This window comes from Ipomoea nil, unplaced genomic scaffold (assembly GCF_001879475.1).
Source record: "Ipomoea nil cultivar Tokyo-kokei standard unplaced genomic scaffold, Asagao_1.1 scaffold0164, whole genome shotgun sequence".
Classification (NCBI taxonomy): Eukaryota; Viridiplantae; Streptophyta; class Magnoliopsida; order Solanales; family Convolvulaceae; genus Ipomoea; species Ipomoea nil.
Genome location: NW_017616592.1, coordinates 1,892,466 through 1,913,447, shown reverse-complemented (window position 1 = coordinate 1,913,447; position 20,982 = coordinate 1,892,466). Strand labels below are relative to the sequence as shown.

Below are 20,982 nucleotides of genomic sequence, written 5' to 3'. Positions count from 1 at the left end.
TCACGAGTTCCTAGCCAACTTAGGACAAGTTCTTCTCTTTCCAAGGTATTCGGCCCAAAGGTTTCGGCTAGTTTATTATGATCAGATAATCTCCAAGATCTCCATGCTCTTGCATGCTCAAAATCCTCAAGCAACACACTATCCGCTCCAAGAGTTGGTACATCATCCACACTACCAACCTCCACACTATCAACCGACAAGGGTGGATTGTTTGGGTTTAAGGAATTTAGGATGGATGAGGGTACGTATGGTATAGGGTGGCTTGAAGCATCTTCGTTTGATCTCATGGCGGGGGTGTTGGATCCCTCATTACTCGTCTCGCGAATAATGGGTCTAAGAGCTAAGGAAGGGTTTGGAGGGTTGAGGGCTTTTCTTTTTCGAGAGGGTTTTGGTACGATGGGTGCTTTGGGTTCGGTGGTGTTGGGTCTAAAGAGGTAGTTGTGGTTTAGGACAAGTTTGGCTTTGCACAGGGGTACATTTTTGGTTCTTAGGATCTCCCCAACTGCAAAACCATAACCAAGGAACCATCCTTCCACCAACGGTTTAGCTTTCACAATTTGATCACACAACTTCTCAAATATGAACAATCCCCAATCAACACAAATATTGTTCACAATAACATTCATAATCATGAGCTTCTCCTTAGACAATTTATCACGGCAATTATATCTAGACTCAACACACTTGTGTACAATATCCAACAAGAGTCCATATTCCTTTTTAAGATAATTTTTCTTGCCGTTTAACTTCGGATCTAGCGGTGCGTCGGCATCGCGTACCTCGGCCCAAATGGCATTCAAGTCAAAATCGTTAGTCTCAACTCTCAAGTCCGATTCTACGAGATTAAATATTCTCCGAAAATCATCGACATTTATCTCCACTTCTACATCTTTCACCATAGACTTGATCGAATTATTCTCAATTTTTGCATGCAAATATTCGGTCACTTCATCTTTGTAGAATCCAATTTATCTAAAGGTGCAAAAATTTAACAACCCACAATTTTCAAGAGAGTTGATAATTTTTACCCCCAAATTTTTGTCTTGAACTTGATTGGTGAAATCGGTGGTGTTGAGAATCATCCCACTTAGCACACGGTTTGACCTCCTTGTTCATCCGGTGGTGATTGTCTCGGTCTCCATTTGACTTGGATCAACCTCCATTTGCTTGAGTTTGAGTTGAGTGAGATTTGGTGAGAATTTCGGGTTTTTCGGCGGTGATGTCCGAAAATATTGAGGGGTTTGGGTATTTGGTTTTAGAAGCTTTTTGGGTGTGATTTTAGGTTTGTGTGATGGGTATTTATGGGTAGAATGATTTAGAGTAGAAGGTTTTGGATGGGTGTGGAAGAAATGGAAGTGTATTGGGATTCTTCCTCCTTTGTGAAGTCAGCCGGCGAGAATGGAGAAGAAGAGGAGAGTTCAATTTTTGGGTCTCCTCCTTCTACCCGTTAGGATTGAGGACAAAAGTCATTGTGAAATTACATCCTTGCCCCTTAGTGGATGGAGAGAGAGTATTGATCTCTTTGAGGATAAATTCGACCTTCTACACGATTTAAATCTGCCAGCTCAGATTTAAATACTCCATTTGTGGGTACATAGCGCAAAAAATTGTGCTTCAAATAACCGCCAACCTGGAGTAATTCAGATTTAAAAAATCTCAAAAATAATCTGTTAGAGCAATAAATATATTCCAGATAAATATTATCACCTCGAATTCAATTTTCAATAAGGCTCATAATTTTTCTGAGTGTCAGATATATGCCTAACAGACTGTAAAAGGGATATTTCAATTTCCAAAATAATTAAATGAGCATGACTTTCTACAGACCTGAACCTAACTTTCCTTTGACTTTTGAGGGTGCAAGATGGGCGAGATAAGTTTGGGCGAAATGCAAGAAAAAAAATTATCAGATAGTTCCCCCTAAATTATATGCTCATCTAAATAATAAACCCAACCAAAATAAATTTCCCTTTAATTGCATATACTTAAAAACACATAGCTTAACTTTATTAAACCCATTAAAGCATACTTAGAAAATAAGATAGCAATTAAATTATGCAAATTAATTATGCTAAAAATATGACAAATAAGTAAGCATATGTAAATTTCACATAATTAAATTATGAAAACATGTACGCAAATTTCGTAAGACATAATTAACACACTTAAGCACATAAACATATATTTTACAAAAACATGTATGCAACCCAACTACGTAACACACATACACGAATATAACATATGCTCCAAAATATTTTTAAAACACGTAGGTCACATAAACAACAAAATTTAACACGAAGTGCGAACATATTTCAAGATTGGAAATACTTAGCTCATTTCGATCATTCCCATTTCATGCCTTAGAGTTGTAAAACGAGATTCACACAATGGTTTTGTGAGAATGTCGGCAATTTGATTTTCCGTGGGAACATGATCGATTTTTAGATCTTTCTTTTCGACATGGTCTCGGATAAAATGGTGTCGAACATCGATATGTTTGGTTCGCGAATGAAGCACCGAATTTTGGGTTATGGCGATTGCACTAGTATTATCGCATAAGATGCTAACATTTTCGCACTTAATCCCATAGTCCAATAATTGTTGCTTCATCCACAAGATTTGTGCACAACAACTCCCAGCTGCAATATATTCTGCTTCGGCAGTGCTCGTAACTATGGAGTTTTGCTTTTTGTTGAACCAAGAGACCAATCTTCCCCCTTAAAACTGGCATGTCCCTGAGGTACCTTTTCGGTCTATTTTACAACCTGCAAAATCTGCATCTGAATAACCAGTTAGTGTAAAATCTCCTTCTTTGGGATACCATAATCCCACATTGATTGTTCCTTTGAGATATCGAATTATCTTCTTGGTTGCAATCAGATGACTTTCTTTGGGCTTTGATTGGAATCTTGCACATACGCCAACCGAGTAGGATATGCCCGGTCTGCTTGCGGTTAAGTATAGTAGCGATCCAATCATTTCTCGATACATCGTTTGATCAACGTCTTTGCCTTCGTCATCTTTGTCCAATTTTTGAGAAGTACTCATGGGAATTTTGACTGAGGATTTTCAATCTAGCCCAAATTTCTTTATAAGATCTTTTGTATATTTGGCTTGATTCACGGAAATTCCTTCTTTGAGCTGTTTGACTTGAAGTCCCAAAAAGTAGTTCAATTCTCCCATCATGCTCATCTCGAACCTGTTCTGCATGAGCTTGGAAAATTTCTCACATAAAGATTTATTAGTACTTCCAAAAATAATATCATCAACATAAATTTGTACTAATAAAATGTGATTATTTTCTTGAATTCGAAAGAGGGTTTTATCGACTAGACCTTTGGTGAATCCACAACTAATTAAGAAAATTGACAAGGTGTCGTACTAAGCTCGCGGAGCTTGTTTTAACCCATACAATGCCTTCTTTAATTTGTAGACTTGATCACCAACGTCTTTTCCCTCAGAAACGGGTGGTTGTTCGACGTAAACTTCTTCTTCAAGTAAGCCATTAAGAAATGCGCTCTTTACGTCCATTTGATATACTGTGAAGTTCTTGTAGGCTGCATATGCTAGGAATATTCGAATTGCTTCGAGTCGTGCGACTGGGGCGAATGTCTCATCAAAATCTATGCCTTCTTCTTGTGAATACCCCTTCGTAACTAGTCTGTATTAAAGGTACAGGACTAGCGGTTACTGTGCTAAAGGAACAAACCCACCTTAGACCTGCTTGCCGTTGAACATGGGTCAGGTTATTAGTGTTGCGGTGTCATGCCAGGGCTATATGCGCTGACCCCTTGATATTGGAACTAGAGGTGTGGATCATGTGAATGGAACTGCGACACCATCTTGATATGTTGGTGGTTGATAGGTGGATTTTCGGTGGGGGCATGTAGTTGCCCGGAGGAATAAGGGGAGACGATATAAGGGTAGCTTGGAGGTATAGGTTGGAACTGATATAAGGACGGAGGGGAGCTACAAGGTTGGAACTTGGTATAAGGTTGTAAGATGGATTGTGTGCTTTGGTGATTACTTGCTAACTGATTGTCTTGAATGCATTTGTTGTCTTTATTTGTCATTTATATGCCTATCTGTCCGTTATACGTGTTCTTAGGACGCATGTTAGTCTTTATGATTACTCTATACTGTTGAGTCTGTTAATGTGCCTTGGGTCTTGATATTGGATTTAAATTAGAGTCTCGTAAGTATATATGTATTCCAGTTTCAAAATGATTTTCTTATATCTACCTATATTGTACTTAACATGTTTGAGTGGGTTACCAGCATTATTCGCTGATGGTTGTTACACCGTATGTTTTTCCAAGTTCAGATCAGTAGCTAATGAGCGCGTTAGATGGACTCGTGGATTTAGCTTAGTATTAGTCGGATGACCTGTGAGCCTTGAATTGTATTATGGATATTAGTTATAGTTCATGCCATGTTTGGGTAGTTTAGCATGTGCATCTAGGTTCTTAAACCTAGATGTGGCATAGCACCCCGACTATCATGTTTCGTTTACGCTCTATTTGGGATTTAATATTAGATTCTTCTTTATTTTATAAGCTTTAAATATTTTAAATTTAGGGGTGTCACAAGTAGAGAGATTCAATTTTACTTGCATACTCTTATATAAAGACGATTGCCAAAATCTGCTTGTGAACACCTTATCCCTGTCAAAAATGATGCTCCTAGGTAGGGCATGTAATTTATAGATATTTTCCATAAAAAGTCTGCTATTTTCGCAGCAGTGTAGGGGTGACTGAGGCTGATGAAGTGGCCTTACTTAGTCAGCCAATAAACTACCACCATGATCACATCCTTGCCTTCAGACTTTGGAAGCCCTTCTATGAAGTCCATTGACACACTCTGCCAGACCCCCTCAAGGATTTGAAGAGGTTCTAACAGGCCAGGACTAGCCACATTTTTACTTTTGCATCTCTAGAAAACATCACACTGTCTTACCAGCTCCTTCACTTCATTCTTCATACCCTTCCAATAGAACAATGTTTTTAGCCTTTGGTAGGTGCCATTTTGTCCAGCATGTCCTCCAATTGCAGACTCATGAAACTGTAGGATCAAGGCCTTCCTGAGGTCCCCAGTATTCCCAACATAGAGCCTATTTTTATACCTAATTAGGCCTCCCACAATAGTTACATTAGGTAGTGAATCAGGCTGGATTGATGCAGTGGTCAGAGTATCAGTAGCCTAGCTGTCAGATAGACAGATTGGTAACACTTAGAGACATCCTCCATCCACTGTGGTTGAGCTACTGAAATAGCAAGGCTAGTCCCCTCTTCTACAATTTCCCTTCTTGACAAGGCATCAACAGCCTTGTTATCCACCCCCCTTTTTTTATATTGAATAGTATAATCCAACCCCAATAATTTAGATAGACCCTTCTGTTGTAAGGCAGTGGTGATCTTCTGCCCAAGGAGGAATTGTAGGCTATGGTGATAAGTCTTGATGGTAAAATGCCTTCCCAGGAGATAAGGTCTCCATTTATCAACAACATTGATGATGGAGAGGTACTCCTTCTCATAGATAGAAAGTCCCAAGTGTTTTTGCCCAAAAGCTTTACTGAAAAATGCCACAGGCCTGCCTTCTTGCATTAAGACAGCCCCCATCCCCTTGTGGCTTGCATCTGCTTCAATGACAAACTCCTTCTAAAAGTTTGGTAGGGCTAAGATAGGAGAGTTGCAGAGAGCATGTTTCAATTTCTCAAAAGCCCCATCTGCTGCCTCAGACCAACAGAAACCATCTTTCTTTAGCATGTCAGATAGAGGTTTGTTGATGACTCCAAAACCCTTTATGAACCTCCTATAGTAGCCAACTATGCCCAGGAACCCCCTTAGTGATTTCACAGTCAAGGGTTTAGGCCAGGCTGCCACTGCATCAAGCTTGGCTGGGTTAGTTTGTAACCCGTTCTGAGAGATTAAATGTCCAAGATATTCCACATGTGTCTTGCCAAAGAAACATTTACTCAGTTTGGCATAGAGTTGGTGCTGTCTCATGATCAGTAAAACTTCTCTCAGATGCTGCCAATGATCCTCCAACCTTCTACTATACACAAGGATATCATCAAAAAATACTAGCATTGTCTTCCTTAGCAGGGGTTTAAATACTGAATTCATCAAAGCTTGAAAAGTGGCTGGGGCATTGGTGAGCCCAAATGGCATCACCCTGAACTCATACAAGCCTTGGTGAGTTCTAAAAGCTGTCTTATACTCTTCACCCTCCTTCATTCTTACCTAATGATATCCATATCTCAGGTCCAATTTAGAGAAATAAGCAGCACCAGCCAGTTCTGAGAAGAGGTCTTCTACTATGGGTATTGGGAATTTGTTTTTGATGGTAATTTCATTTAGGGCTCTGTAATCTATGCAAAACCTCCAGGTATTGTCCTTCTTAGGGACCAACAGCACTGGGGAAGCAAAACATGAGGTGCTTGAGGTGATAATTCCGACTGTAAGCATTTCATCTTTCATTTTCTCAATGGTATTTTTCTGGGTGTAGGAGTATCTATAGGGTCCTATGTTGACAAGTTTGGCTCCTGGAATGAGGGGAATGTTGTGATCTAGGGTTCTTGGTGGTGGTAGGGAAGAAGGTTCTTGGAAAAGCTCCTAAAATTCTTGCAATAATTCAGAAAGCTCAGGGAAGGTTGGTTGTATGTCTGTTTGAAAGTAGGTGGGAAACTCAGTAGTTGGTGATGGTGATAATCCACTGCATTAGATTAGGAAGCCTTGAACCCCTCCCTTATTCCATCTTTTCACTTTCTTGTTCCCTACTCCCTTCAGCAGGACATTTCTAGTCAGTCCTTTCAACAATATTTTCCTTCCCTCTTTATGGAAGGAGATACCAGGAGGCCTTGTATGAAGTTGGATTGGGAGAAAATTGGTCTACCCAATCCATTCCTAACGCCATGTCACAACCTCCTAACCTTAAGAGTCTAAAATCCCTCACAAACTGCTCCTGCTGAATTTACCAACATAGATCCTTGCACACTGAATCACTCAGAATCTTTTCTCCATTAGCAACAGTTACCATTAATGTAGTAGCTTTCACAGGTTCTTTTTCTTAGTTGGCAAAGTAGTTTAGGGTCCACAAAACTGTGGGTGCTCCTATTGTCAACAAGGATGACTATTGGTTGTTTCTGCACACTTCCCAGGAGCTTAATTGTATTCAAACCCTCCCCTCCTACAACAGCACACAATGTCACTTCAGCCTCCTCAGTGACCTGTTCTTCTCCATCTTCTAGGCTCAATGGTGGGGTTTCAGATTGTTCTTGTCCTTCAATGATGTTGAAAGTGGGGCCCTTGCACTTGTGCCCTGGTTGCCAAGGGTCAAAACACTTAAAACACCTTCTTTGCTCCCTTAATTGGGTTTTAAATTGGGCAATGTCAGGAGCCTTGGATGCAGTGGTTTGAGTAGAGTATGTGGGTCTAGGAGGGTTGTTTGCAGTGGAATTATTTGAGTGAGAGCTGCTAAGGGTTGAAGGTGGTAATGTAGGTTGGTGGGGGTTAGGGTTGTGGTTCCTAGTTGGTTGCACTGATCTGGAATTTCAGGAAGTGTTTCTTTGCCCCTCTTGAGTTTTAAACCCCTTTTCATATTGCCTAGCTAGCTAGATAGTATCATCCAATCCCTCTGGCTTAGCAGTTCTTACCAAACATCTCAATTGTTGTTTAAGCCTAGCAATATAGTTGTCCATGAAGTAGCCTTCAGTTATGTAAGGATGAACTTGCAGTAGCAGGCTTCTAAACTCCTCAAATTGGTCAGTGAACTCATCCACTCCACCCCATTGTTTTAGGGTAGCAAAATCCTCCATTAGAAAGGCCCTATTATCTCCAAACCTCCTACTCACAGCCCTAGCAAAATCCACCCATTCAAACCCATCTCTAAGGTTGTGAACATAGCTATCAAACCAAGTTCCCACTCTCCCAGTTAAGTGCACATACAACAAATTGAGTATTTCATGCCTAGGAATGTGAGAAAGCAGGAAGAACTTTTCACACTTGATGATCCATTGCCTGGGATTAGCATAATTAAACGTAGGGAATTCGTTTTTGTACCTCATCAGGAACTCCTGATGCTGGCCTAACACACCTGGCCTGCGTTCTACATGTCCAAAGGCTCTAGGAGTTTCTATCCTGAAATCAGGTTCTTCTTCGTCGACATTCACCATCGGAGACTTGTCTGGTCTCCCTTCCGCGGCTGCCCTGGGCTCAACAAGTACTTGCCCTTGCACCGAGGACTGCTCAGGCGAGTATCCCATCACCGGAGGTGCCGGTCGATTAAGTCGTAGCAGGTTCAGCAGTTCCTCTCTCAGGCCTCCGAACTGAGCTGAGAGTTTGTCTTGCGTAGCTTGGATTCGTGAGTCAACCTTGCTGTTGAGCTCAATGAACGCAGCTTCCAGTTGCTTGATGCGATCGTCCATGGGCTCTGATACCAATTGCAGTGGTCTCAGACAGACACAGAAAAGGGGGAGGAGAGGAGAAATTGAGAGAGAAAGGAAATTCTGTATTCAAATTGCATAAGAAAACTCTTCAATCTTTTCCTTGGCTAAATACAACTGATCTAAGGGTAACTAATTTCCCTAATCTATCGGAGAGGAAAACCAACGAAGCCACTGGAAATATCAACGGCTACTGGATGAAACGACACCGTCTGATCCGTTATTCAACTGCTTTCAACGTTCGAGTGAAACGACGTCGTCTCGGCATCGGTCCCCAACGGCTACAACGGTCATTTAATGGAACGATGCCGTTTGGGTCTTCATTCCCCCTTCTTCATCTAATCCCAGCGAAGGGTTTCTCAGCAGCTCGACTTCACCTTCTTTCTCCTTCTTCCCTCTGCCATTACTGCTTCCTTCTATGATCATAATAGTTATTCCATAAAGAATGGAATAGGCAAGGAATATGCTATTGTTTGGTTTGTGGAAGAAATGGACTTTAGAAATTATATTACTGTTTTTAGTTGGTTTAAGGAATAGAAATAAAATATGTGTTAAAAGACATAAATACCTTTATAAAAATATATTTATAATTTATAATAATAATAATAATAATATTTTTTTTGAAAGTAATAATATAATTTAGGCACAAGTGTCAAATAGCTCCATCTACTATTACGAAGTGCTCAATTCCCACCATAAACTAAAATATAGTGTAATTAGCTACGTTTACCAACTAAATTTGTTCAATTAGTTTGTTTTTGCAGGTTATCTACCTGTTTGCGATGACGTCACCAGGTTACGCTTAGGTGGCATTGTTTACATGGCAAAAAAAAAAAAACAATTTGCATTAGTCGATGAGGACCACCGTCTTCCATGAGCACCGCCACGAAATAAGAAAGAGAGAGAAGTTGTTCACCCTCCACCGAGATCCGTCCACCATCTTCCGAAGCGAGACCACCAGTCTCTGCAACTCTACAGCTCTACTCCCTCCCTCGCATTGCTTTCATATCTGGGTCTGTTCCAAGAATTCACCTACCATTTTTGAGTTCAGGTATTCTCCCCATTTTTTGTGTTTGTATTTTCTCGGAAAGCTAAAATCTTTTCACTGAAAACCTTGTTTTAAGGGGTGTGCTGGTGATTTGATTGTTTTTTCTTCAACAGAGCACTGGAAGACAACAAGACCATCAGTTTGGGGCCTCGAACAAATCAGAGGAAATAGGAGTCGCCAGCACTCCGAGACCAACACCACTAACTGCAATGGAATCTTCAGGTCGCCGGAGACTTGCCGCCAGCGAGCCAAATTCCGGAGATCGCCAAATTACATTCTGAGCAGCCGAAGTCCATGTAGACGCATCCCTGATCTCATTCATGCCGTCCGATTGTCCATGCAAGGGCCCGATCGTCGGAGAAGTCGCAAAAGACGAATTTTGGATCGCGATGTGAGACTTCGCAGGTTAGCAGCTCTCCGGCGCCAAAGATGATCCAGAGAGACCCAAACAGCGCCCTCTCCGGCTGGCAGCTGAACAACGATCTCGGGAGAGTGAGCGCCGTTGATCTTTCGCAGGCGGGGCTTATCGGCGACGTTTCTTTCTACCCTTTTGGTTCTCTGGATATGTGAATTGTGCTTAATATTTCTGGGATCAATGGATTGTCTGTGAATGGATTTCCCTGTCCGCCGTAGTTTGGATCTCTAACGAGGTTGTCGGTTTTGCAGCTCGGAAATAACAGCTTAACCGGAAAAATTCCGAGGGAGTTAGCTAAATGCACCAGCTTGGTATGGCTTGACTTGACTGGGACGATGAAGGCAGGTGGCGGTGGAGCTGAGGTTGACTGGGATGAAGGCGCTGACATGTCATTAAATTCATTTCCAGGTCAACTAGGTGAATTGGGCAACCTATTGGTAACCTGTAAAAATGTTTAATTGAACAATTTGATAAGATAAGTGTGCCTAATTAGACTATATTTTAGATCATGTGGGAAATTGAACACTTCGTAATAGTAGATGGGTCTATTTGACACTTCTGCCTATAATTTATATTACTTTATCAATAAGTTAAAGTAGCCCTAGAATAATTACATCTACTCCGTAATATTTGAAGAGTCCAGACTCCAGACCTCCCTCCTCCGCTTCCTTCCGTCAATCTCGCAAATCGCAAATAGCAAATTGAAAATTGCAAGACCTCCACGGCTTTGCACAATCGCAGTTTGCCAGTCTGAAGAGTGAAGACCTCCGCAGCTTTGCCTCCTTCCATCCATCTTCGTACCTCCGACAATGGTCAGAGTAGCGTAGATGAAGTCCGAAGACTTCAGTGAAGAGTGGACTTCCGGCAGTAGCAGCGACAGAGGACGACGCTGATTTATTTTATTTCTGAGCTTATTCGATCTGCTTTATTTCTGATGAAGACAGATCTGCGTCTTCGATTTTTTGAGCTTCTCCGGCGCGGTAATTTCCGGTGGCAAAGTAGACGCTTCTTTGTTAAAGTTGAAGGCACCAAGTCCAAGATCACCTGACACCTTGAGGGAAGAAACAGCATCTCCAGTCGCGATCGCAACCACTAATTTCATTGTTCGTGGAGACAATCACCAGTTTCATTGTTGGTGGAGACAATCACCGATTCACATCGACCGAGGGGAATTGGGGTAAAATAGGAAGTTGGAATTGTAGGATGAGAACTCAGGAATAGGTTAATACCAGGGGGTGACCAGGAATTTCTATTCCCTTTGTCAGGGGAATAGGTCATTCTTGGAAATAATATTTCTGGCAATAGATGGTTTTACCAAACAAAGGAATAGGTCTATTACTTGTAATGTTATTCCATTCCAGGTTTATTCTGCGAATCAAACGTGCCATAAGTTCTTTTAAGTGAATTAGGGCGATGGAAATTAAAAAAAAAAAAAAAAAAAAAAAAAAAAAAAGACGTTGGAGGGGAATAAAGTTAAACAAAAAATATTGCGACTCAATTCCGTAGCAATATTTTATTTTTTTAAAAAAAAGATTCCTTCTTACGCGATGGATAAAAATTCTTCATCACCATTTCACGATGGAATTTAACTTCATCGTATTTTCCGTCGCTAAAGGGACAACATAACTTACATCCATCGCAAATTCCATCGTGAATATTTTGCCGCCAAGATTTCGCAGGTTTAATTTTCTCTTTGCGCCAAAAATCGCGACGGAATTAATTTCCGTCATTAATTTGCAACGGAATCTATTCCGTCGCAAAATTCGTCGATAGGGTCGCTATATTGCGACGAAATAGTTTCCATCGCGATTCGTGATTTTTCTTTAAGTGAGCTACTCGTAGGTTGACTGACCGAGGTGATAGAGCCGCCCTATCTGCAAGCTGTCAATTGTCGTTCTGCAAGTGCAAGTTGGCCCCTATAACTTGTCATGTAAGTTATGTTTTTCGGCTTTGTAGGCTGCGACACATTGTAGGCCGATCGGTCAATCTACGGTTGACCGGCCGGGTGACTTTCCGTCCGGGTGATTCCAAGGGTGATTCGAGAGCATCTTCTTTTGTCACGAAGCCTATCGGTACGAGCAGTACGATTGATCACAAGTGATTTATTTCCGTCGGGTTGATGGCTATAACAGACCGATTGGGTGATTTCTTGACGGATCGGCAATACGGTCCAATCATTTATGCTTATTTACCCATCAGACCATTTTCCCTTACTCTTATTAATTTGTAGGAGCATATAGGTCTTTATACTCGTTAGTTCTTACAATTTCAAATCTAACCAAACAATAGAATTAGTATTCCCAATAATTTTTTTTCACATCAGAACCATCAAAATTAGGTTCATTCAGGTTTGATTTTTCAACATGGTTCAGACTAAAACAATCATCATGCAAAGGTTTCTCGACATAATCTTTCTTATTCTCGAACTGCCCTTGACAGGGGCAGATCCATAAATATTTTCTAGTGGGGGCGATAAATTAAAATTAACGAGATATTTTTTAAAAAATAAAACACTTAGAGACCGAGTCATAAATATTGTTGACTAGATATGAAAAATCAAAATACATCAAGATAAAATATATTTAAAACAAAATATAAAACATAATTAATTAGATGGAATAGTTTTAATGGAAAACACATTATAAATCACTTATCTCACTATTAATATTTTAAAAATAATAATACAAAGATAAGAAGTCACACATAAAAAATTCAATTAGAATTCTCACTATTAATAGTAATAAATGTCAAAAACAAAAGTTAACTCATCTCCCTATTAATATTAAAAAATGAAGAAAAAAACACAATTTTTCAAATAAAAATCAAATTAGAATTCTCATTATTGGTATTTAAAAATTCAAAAACCAAACTAAATGTTTTAGAGTACAAACCACAAACATGTAGTACATATTATTACATTTTGATATATTTAATATATATACTACTATATCTATGGGAGTATGGGGTGGGTGAGTGGGGCCAGCAACCTCACTGTCTCCATTGTGGTTTTGCCATTGGCCCTTGAGATGATGGGGCATGCAATATGATGTTTCTTTAAATTTTCGTGCATTCTTTTCTAGCACTTTCTTTTTATTTGGAAGTATTAGGAATCGTAAATATGTGGTGGCGTTATAAGAAAATTTTTGCTAATACGTGAAAAGAATAAGCACCCATGCCAACAATTTTACCAAGACAACCTTAGTAAAAAATGATTGTTAATAATTGTGTATTGACAAGAATTGAAATACAGGAGTACATGCCTGACATGATTATATACTGCACGTTCTTATCTTACCACTTTAATTTGTCCCAAAGATATAACCATTTTGATTTAGAAGGCATTTTCATATGGAATACCGACATACGAACTTGGCAAGAGGTCCCTTAATTTAATTGGAAGAAAAATACGAAATGCATTGATCATATTGAAGCACCAGCTAGCATTATATTGAAGTGTAGTTTGAAAGTAGACAACCAAAGACTTCAACAACTCCATCCAATTAGACTAGTACAACATACGGTTTTCAAATTTAATCCTTCTAAAATCCCATCACTATCTTATCCCTAAATTGCCTCCAAAACCTCGTCTCTAGCATCTTCCAATGGGCCACAAACTTGGATTTCCCAGTCCCGGTGGCTTCCTCATGGAAATAGTCCAACAACTGGCGTTCTCACAACGATTCTGTAGCACACGCTGCATACTCCTACAATATCTAGTATACACAGTTTCTCTATAATTTTCAGCTTATCGTCCGGGATTTCAATCAGACCACTGTCTTTCTCATTCTCTCCTCCGTGTCTCCAACCCTTCTCCTCTTAATAATAAGATCAAATATATGTATAAGTGTGATGGATATATTATCAAACCAAATAGCTTTGTAAGTAAGAAAGGCATACATTGTTAGACTAAATAGGTTGAATACATTATAAGTTTGTAAGTAAAAACTGAGTAGAGTACTAACAACGTCTCGTGACTCGTAAGCATTATTCAGAACTTGGATTCTTAGACTGTTATTGTTGGGGTTGTTATAAAATGAGCCCTTGATGTGTATTTAAACCATTCTACCCCTCAATCGTTATACCCTGCACCACGGCGCACATAGCATTGTGCGCCTCGCGCCTCCCAAAACGACGTCGTTTTGAGAGGCGCGATAGAGAGTTGACATGATTATGTGTATTTATTTATACAATTATGTGTATTTGTTAATACAATTATGTGTATTTTTTTATACAGCTATGTGTGGTTGTTTATACAATTATGTGTATTTGTTTATACGATTATGTGTATTTTTTTATACAATTATGTGAAACGACGTCGTTTTGCGTTAGGGCGCACAATGCAATGCGTGCCCTGGTGCACGATATAAATTGCACGGGCCCTGAATAGACGGTAAAGATCTACTTTGATTCTATGGCTATAATTCTATATTTAGAACCCTTCCTAAAATTCTATACAATCTTATGGGCTCAAAAATGTTGTTGAAGATTCTATGATTCTCTACCTCACTAGTGTTATGTACAAGGTTTTGAAAAATTCTACAAATTTTGGGAAACTATGTACTAAACTACTAGTGTACGAAATTCTTAGAACGATATAATTAACCTCGAAGATGCATAGAAAAGTGGCTCAGATACATTATGCATAAATTGTTACACCTATGATGTCTCTTGTTCAACTCTAATGAACTCTTCTATGGCAAGAAGCCAAGAACTACATAGAAGTAGGCACAACTCATTTTAAATTTTGAATTGGCAGTGCAGAAATCACATACGACATCACAACTTTACTACTTAATATCAACCTTTACTACTTAGTTTTTTTTTTTTTTTTTTTTTTTTTTCCTGAAATCATCAAAAACCACTTCTAACTGAAAATTCTTTGAAAATGCTTATTGTAATCATGCCTCATCATCGAATGCAACTATCACAATTCAATTTTCTAAGTTGCAACACAAGGACAAAGGAAAACATCATATTTTGATCTTCTTAATTAATTTTTCCGTAACTACAAACTAGACCCTATGATTTACTGAATCAATTCGATCAATTTCGTATTCTATAAAATTTCTTATGAATCAATTTCACCATCAACTCTATAAAATTTCCATCAATTAATAAACTTAGTGATGGATTTAATTAACCCGGAGTAGCCCAAATTACTAAACCCGATAATATTAAGAAATGATAAATAGATAGGTAACGTAGGCAAGAACGAGTATTATAGGGTCGCGGAGACTGAATATTGTATTAAATATTAAATAATAATTGTAGAGCTATTACAAAGAGTATGTAATGCTATTACAGAGGTAGTTTAGGACAAACAGACAAAACCTGTCTTGTAAGGGAATAAGACATGATATTGTAATAATTGTACTAGGCTAATTTATACAAAGGAAAGTTCAACCACTTAGGGCTAAACTCGTGGTGGGCCACGAGACTAAGTTAGGCTCATACGATGGACCACAAGACTAAGTCAAAGCCCATCATTTTGGGCCCAGAGACAGGCTCCGGGCTTGAAACTCGTCTTGGGCTACTCGGTTATACATTCTCGGACCCCGGGTCTCTATTATTATTCGGCCATTTTCAATATATCCATCAACAGTCTCCCACTCTCCAAGTTGTGAGAAGTCGACAACGTTTGGCCCAATTGAAACTGCTCGAGGCTCCATGTTTTGATGAATGCTTCAGGGTCAACCTGAAAAAATATTTTGCTTATTCCAACATCATTTAAGCTTTTAGCTTTGTGATCTGAGTCCTCTCTGTTCGAGAGCGGGCTTTTCGGATGACACGGGGTCGCTTATTAGATTTTTGCTCGCATGATTTTGTTTTTTTTTTTTTTTGTTTTTTGTTTTTTGTTTTTTTTTTTGTTCTTTTTGTTTTTGTTTGTTTGTTTGTTTTTTTTTTTTTTTTTTTTTTTTTTTTTTTTTTTTACGTAGTATGTAGTTATTTGGCCAATAGTACTCTCGGTCCAAAAAACTCTTTCATTGAGTAGCAAATGAGGTCGGACCTCGTGCCCCCTTAGGGTGATAGCCCTTCGACTCGAGTCATTCGACACCGGGCTGTTAGGATCTTCCGTCTGGGTTGGTACACGAGGTCGGACCTCGTGCCCCCTTAGAGTGATAGCCCTTCGACCCAAGTCATTTGACATCGGGCCGTTAGCCCGTTAGGTTCTTCCGTCGGGTTTGGTACGCGAGGTCGGACCTCGTGCCCCCTTAGGTTGATAGCATTTCGACCCGAGTCGTTTGACACCAGGCCGTTAGGCTCTTCCGTCGGGGTTGGTACGCGAGGTCGGATCCCGTGCACCCTTAGGGTATGTTAACATTTCCATGCCCGAGCCGGGGGCTTAGCCACGGAAAGGTTCTTCCATCAGGTAGCTAGCAGGTACGGATCTCGTGTTGACCCTTAGGGAATGCATTGAGCGAGCAATATATATGTTTTTTTTTTTAAATCGGAATTGGCCCGTGGACGATGTCTCCGCCGACGTAGTTCACAATGATCTGGGGACCGTACGTTGGTCTGAAGTCCTTGGTCCCGGCCCCTCTCCCTCCTCGGAAGGATAAAATTTGCTGAATCGGACTAATTTTGCCATCAAAAAATACTTCATTACAATAAAAACAAATTGTTGGTCAGACCAACATATATGTAATAAGCCACAAATAGGCTCTTATGTGAGGTAATGAGTAAGGGCGGGCTCTGTACCACTGTTAGAGAATACAATTCTGCTTAGCACCAAACAAGGTCAGACCTCATAACGCCCCTCGAAAATATTAAGGTCGATTGCGCACGGCCTCAACCATGAATTAGGACATTTGAAGGAAGCTCTAAACAAACCAAGGCAAACTTTGGAATTATTGTCAAACTACATAGTTTGGTGGTTGCAATACCTCACGCATGAAGCAACCTCGAATTTGTGCACATTTAACAAAGCAGGTGCAGTAGTTGTAGTCAATGTATTGCTGTACATGAAATTTAGGAACTCCATAATGACAACTTCCTCAAAAGCATGAATTTGTAAAGTAAAATTACCTGTATCATCAGCTCCGACTCCCGTATCCCAGGCCATTTAATATGTAATATTCACTTTTTATAACCGTATAAGAATAATCTAAATTCCAATTCGAATCCTCACTATTAGCAGCTTCATCTCTAGAGTCCAGATTGTTCTTCTTCAACTATAGCCAACCATTTCCTCTTCTTGGTTTCCATTATCAGCGTTAACAATCCGTTGCTCTAGGTATGTAGAAATTAGTGTCTAGAGCATTTTCCTTGAAGTCACCTCCACGTTGCTTGCGATGGCAGTTGGCAAGTCCAGATCTGATGGTTCCAATGGATTACTAACTTCCCCAACTTGAAAGAGGATGTGTCTTCTGCGAGAATTTTGGAGGCATCAAAATTGGAGCAGACTTCGAATGAGTCAGATACGATCCGGAGGATGCGATCGGAGAAGTTACTATCGGTGAAGCGGATGCGATCGGAGAAGTTACTATCGTTGAAGCAAATTCGAAATTAATTGCCGAATCCGTCTACGAAAACAAGCCTGCATGCACCTGCGTTCTACATCTTCCTCCGCCGCCCCCAACCACCATGGAGGAAGACAGACTCGCCCTCCTCTTCCTCGCGAAAAATCAACCATCGGGCCTTGGTGATCGAACACCGTGATCCAGCCGGTTCCATGGAAACTGATTTTCATGATCTTTGAACAACGCAATGTGCGGTGGCCTATATGTATACACATCCATGCATATATATGATATATCTCTTCTGCTAAATATTATAGATGGGCCACATACAAAAGCTTCAAGCTTTTTAGGCCAAACCCCATTCTCACACGCACATACGGATGTCATAAATTTTATGCAGGAGGCTCTCGAACAACAATCGTTATGCCATGGAACCGTGTTCACCATCCATGGTGAACACGGTCCCAAACGGTAATGGTGCCGTAGGCACCGTTATCTTCCACCAATTTTTTTTTAATTAACAACGCGACTTTTCTTCTTCATATTCACATTTTGCGGTTTCACTTCTTCTTCGTGCAAGTTTCTTCAACACTCATAAATTATGAATGTGCAGGCATGAATTTATGAATATGCAGGCACGGATTTATGAATGTGCAGTTATGAAATTATGAATTTTCTGTTATGAGATTATGATTTTTTGGTTATGAGATTATGACTGTACAGAAAATTCATAATTACATAACTGTAAATTCATAATCTCATAACAGAAAATTCATAATTACATAACTGTAAACTCATAATCTCATAACAGAAAATTCATAATTTAATAAATGTAAATTCATAATCTAAACATAAAATGCAAAACGCCATTAACAGCACATTAACTAATTATTTTTTCCGGTAAAAACAATGCCGTTTGGGACCGTGTTCACCAAGCATGGTGAACACGTTTCCATGGCATAATTTGCGCTCGAACAGAAGTACGCATTATGGATTTCAAATTGCGTTCCTCCAAGAGTGATCACAAAAAGAAAAATGCTCTGGTCGTAAAAAAATGGCGTCGTGTCCAGCCCTGGTTTTATGGTTGCGGCCGGGAAGGGCTGTTGAAATGGGATATGATCTTGCCATTGTTTGAAGGTTGGTTTCATAGAAATATGTTGATTAAGGAGAGCGCTCGAGCTTGTACAATAGCTCTCAATAAGAGAGCCAATGATGGATTTAATTAATTCGGGTGGTCCGGATCGTTAAACCCAATGAATTAAGGATAATGTAAATGGATAATAAAATAGACAAAGTGATAGGAAAATAGCTGATAAAGGTCTCGGAGACCAAATATTGTATTGATTTGTAATCGCAAAGCTATTACAAAGGAAATGTAATGCAATTACAATACTAAACTAGGACAATGATAATGAAGATGTCTTAGCTTGTAAGGGAATAAGACATGATCTTGTAATAACTGTACTACGGTAATTTATACAAAGGAAAGTTCAACCACTTAGGCTAAACTCGTGGTGGGCCACGAGACTAAGTCAGACCCATACGGTGGGCCACAAGACTAAGTCAAAGCCCATCATTCTGGGCTCGGAGACAGGCTTCAGACTTGAGACTCTTATTGGGCTGCTGGGGTTATACATTCCCGAACCCCGAGTCTCTATTATTATTGGGTCATTTCCAATATATCCATCACTTACTGTTTCATATAAAAATCTTCAACAACAAAAACAAAAACAACAATAACAACAACAACAACAACAACAATAATAATAATAATAATAATAATAATAATAATAATAATAATAATAATAATAACAACAACAATAACAACAATAACAACAATAACAACAATAACAATAACAATAATAACAACAACAACAACAACAACAACAACAACAATAATAATAATAATAATAATAATAATAATAATAAGGATAATAAAAATAATAACAATAATAACAATAATAATAATAATAACAATAATAACAATAATAACAATAACAATAATAACAATAACAATAACAATAATAACAACAACAACAACAACAATAATAATAATAATAATAATAATAATAATAATAATAATAATAATAATAACAATAATAATAATAATAATAATAATAATAACAACAACAACAACAACAACAACAACAATAATAATAATAATAATAATAATAATAATAATTATTATTATTATTATTATTATTATAATAGAAAAGGGTCAAATAGGCCCCTAAACTTTACCCCAAAGGTCAATTAGGCTTCGAAACTTTAAAAAAGTTCAATTAAACACTCAAACATGTCAAATTGGGTTAATAAAGCCCAAAAACTGGTAAATGACCTGTTATTACAGGTCATTTCAATTCGGGCGACAGATTCCTTCAACCGATGACAAATTCTTGCCACCGGCGACATTTTTCGGTCGTCCAGTTGTCTTCCACTGGAGAAGACGACCAGATCTGGTCATCTTTTCCATTGGAGAAGACGGCCGTCTGGTTGTCATCTCCATTGGAGAAGATGACTAGATCTGGTCATCTTCTCCAATGGAGAAGGAGGCAGACAGCCGTCTGGTCGTCTTCTCCATTGGAGAAAATTACCAGATCTGGTCGTCTTCTCCTCTAGAGAAGGCGGCAGACGGCCGCCTGCCGCCTTCTCCAACGGAGAAGGCGACCGTCCGGTCGTCTTCTCCAGTGGAAGACGACCGGACGGCCGTAAAATGTCGCCGGCGGCCGGAATCCGTCGCTGGAATTAAAATGATCTGTAACAACAGGTCATTTACCGGTTTTTGGGCTTTAATGATCCAATTTGACATGTTTGAGTGTTTAATTGAACTTTTATAAAGTTTAGGGGCTTATTTGACCCTTTCCTCTAATAATAATAATAAGTGTTTTCAAAATAATAATAATAATAATAATAATAATAATAATAATAATAATAATAATAATAATAGTAGTAATAGTAATAATAATAATAATAGTAATAATAATAATAATAATAATAATAATAATAATAATAATAATAATAATAATAATAATAATAATAATAATAATAATAATAATAATAATAATAATACTAATAACAATAACAATAACAATAACAATAACAATAATAATCTAATCTAACTCTATAATAAAGCAAGAAGTTTTGCCAATCATTGTTTCCCGCCCAATGAAAACGACACAGTTTTGCTTTAGTCCTAATTCGCGATTTAATTGTTTATTTATGTTCCGCGTGTAATGTGATTCCCCATTGGGAATATGCCTAGCCGTTCTTATTATTATACAATCCTTGGTTCCCAAGGAGTTCAATTAATGTAGAACTCTTTGGTATTGTAAACAAGATCATTACTATTAATATCAAAAAAGCATAATGAACTGATCCGGCCTACAAGAAAGAATTATATATATTACATAGATTACATAGATTACATAGAATATGCAGAGTTGCAATATTCAAATTCACATTAATTGAGATGTGCGATTTCCAAAACATTGTCTCATGGTATCTTCGTTTTTTTGAATTTTCAATATGTATAAATACCGGGCTTCTTCATGCCAAAACACTTCAGAAATTTAGATCACTTTACTACCTTTTCGAAAGCATTTTTTGGTGTTTCAAC

At 38.7% G+C, this 20,982-nt stretch overlaps 1 protein-coding gene across 1 annotated transcript; it reads left to right on the top strand.

The window, feature by feature from the left end:
* The first annotated feature begins 8,423 nt into the window (after positions 1-8,423).
* Positions 8,424-10,382, top strand: LOC109175632. Its single transcript, XM_019324938.1, has 4 exons — positions 8,424-8,508; positions 9,208-9,266; positions 9,371-9,494; positions 9,605-10,382. The coding sequence occupies exons 1-4, from the start codon at positions 8,424-8,426 to the stop codon at positions 9,922-9,924; spliced, it is 588 nt and encodes a 195-aa protein (XP_019180483.1). The 3' UTR covers positions 9,925-10,382.
* The last annotated feature ends 10,600 nt before the right edge of the window (positions 10,383-20,982 follow it).

Coding starts and splice junctions, on each gene's coding strand:
- LOC109175632 (XM_019324938.1), top strand. CDS start 8,424: ATGGGCTCTGATACCAATTGCAGTGGTCTCAGACAGACACAGAAAAGG. Junction 8,509..9,207: donor TGAGAGAGAAAGGAAATTCT/GTATTCAAATTG, acceptor TTGTTTTTGCAG/GTTATCTACCTGTTTGCGAT. Junction 9,495..9,604: donor CCTACCATTTTTGAGTTCAG/GTATTCTCCCCA, acceptor TTTCTTCAACAG/AGCACTGGAAGACAACAAGA.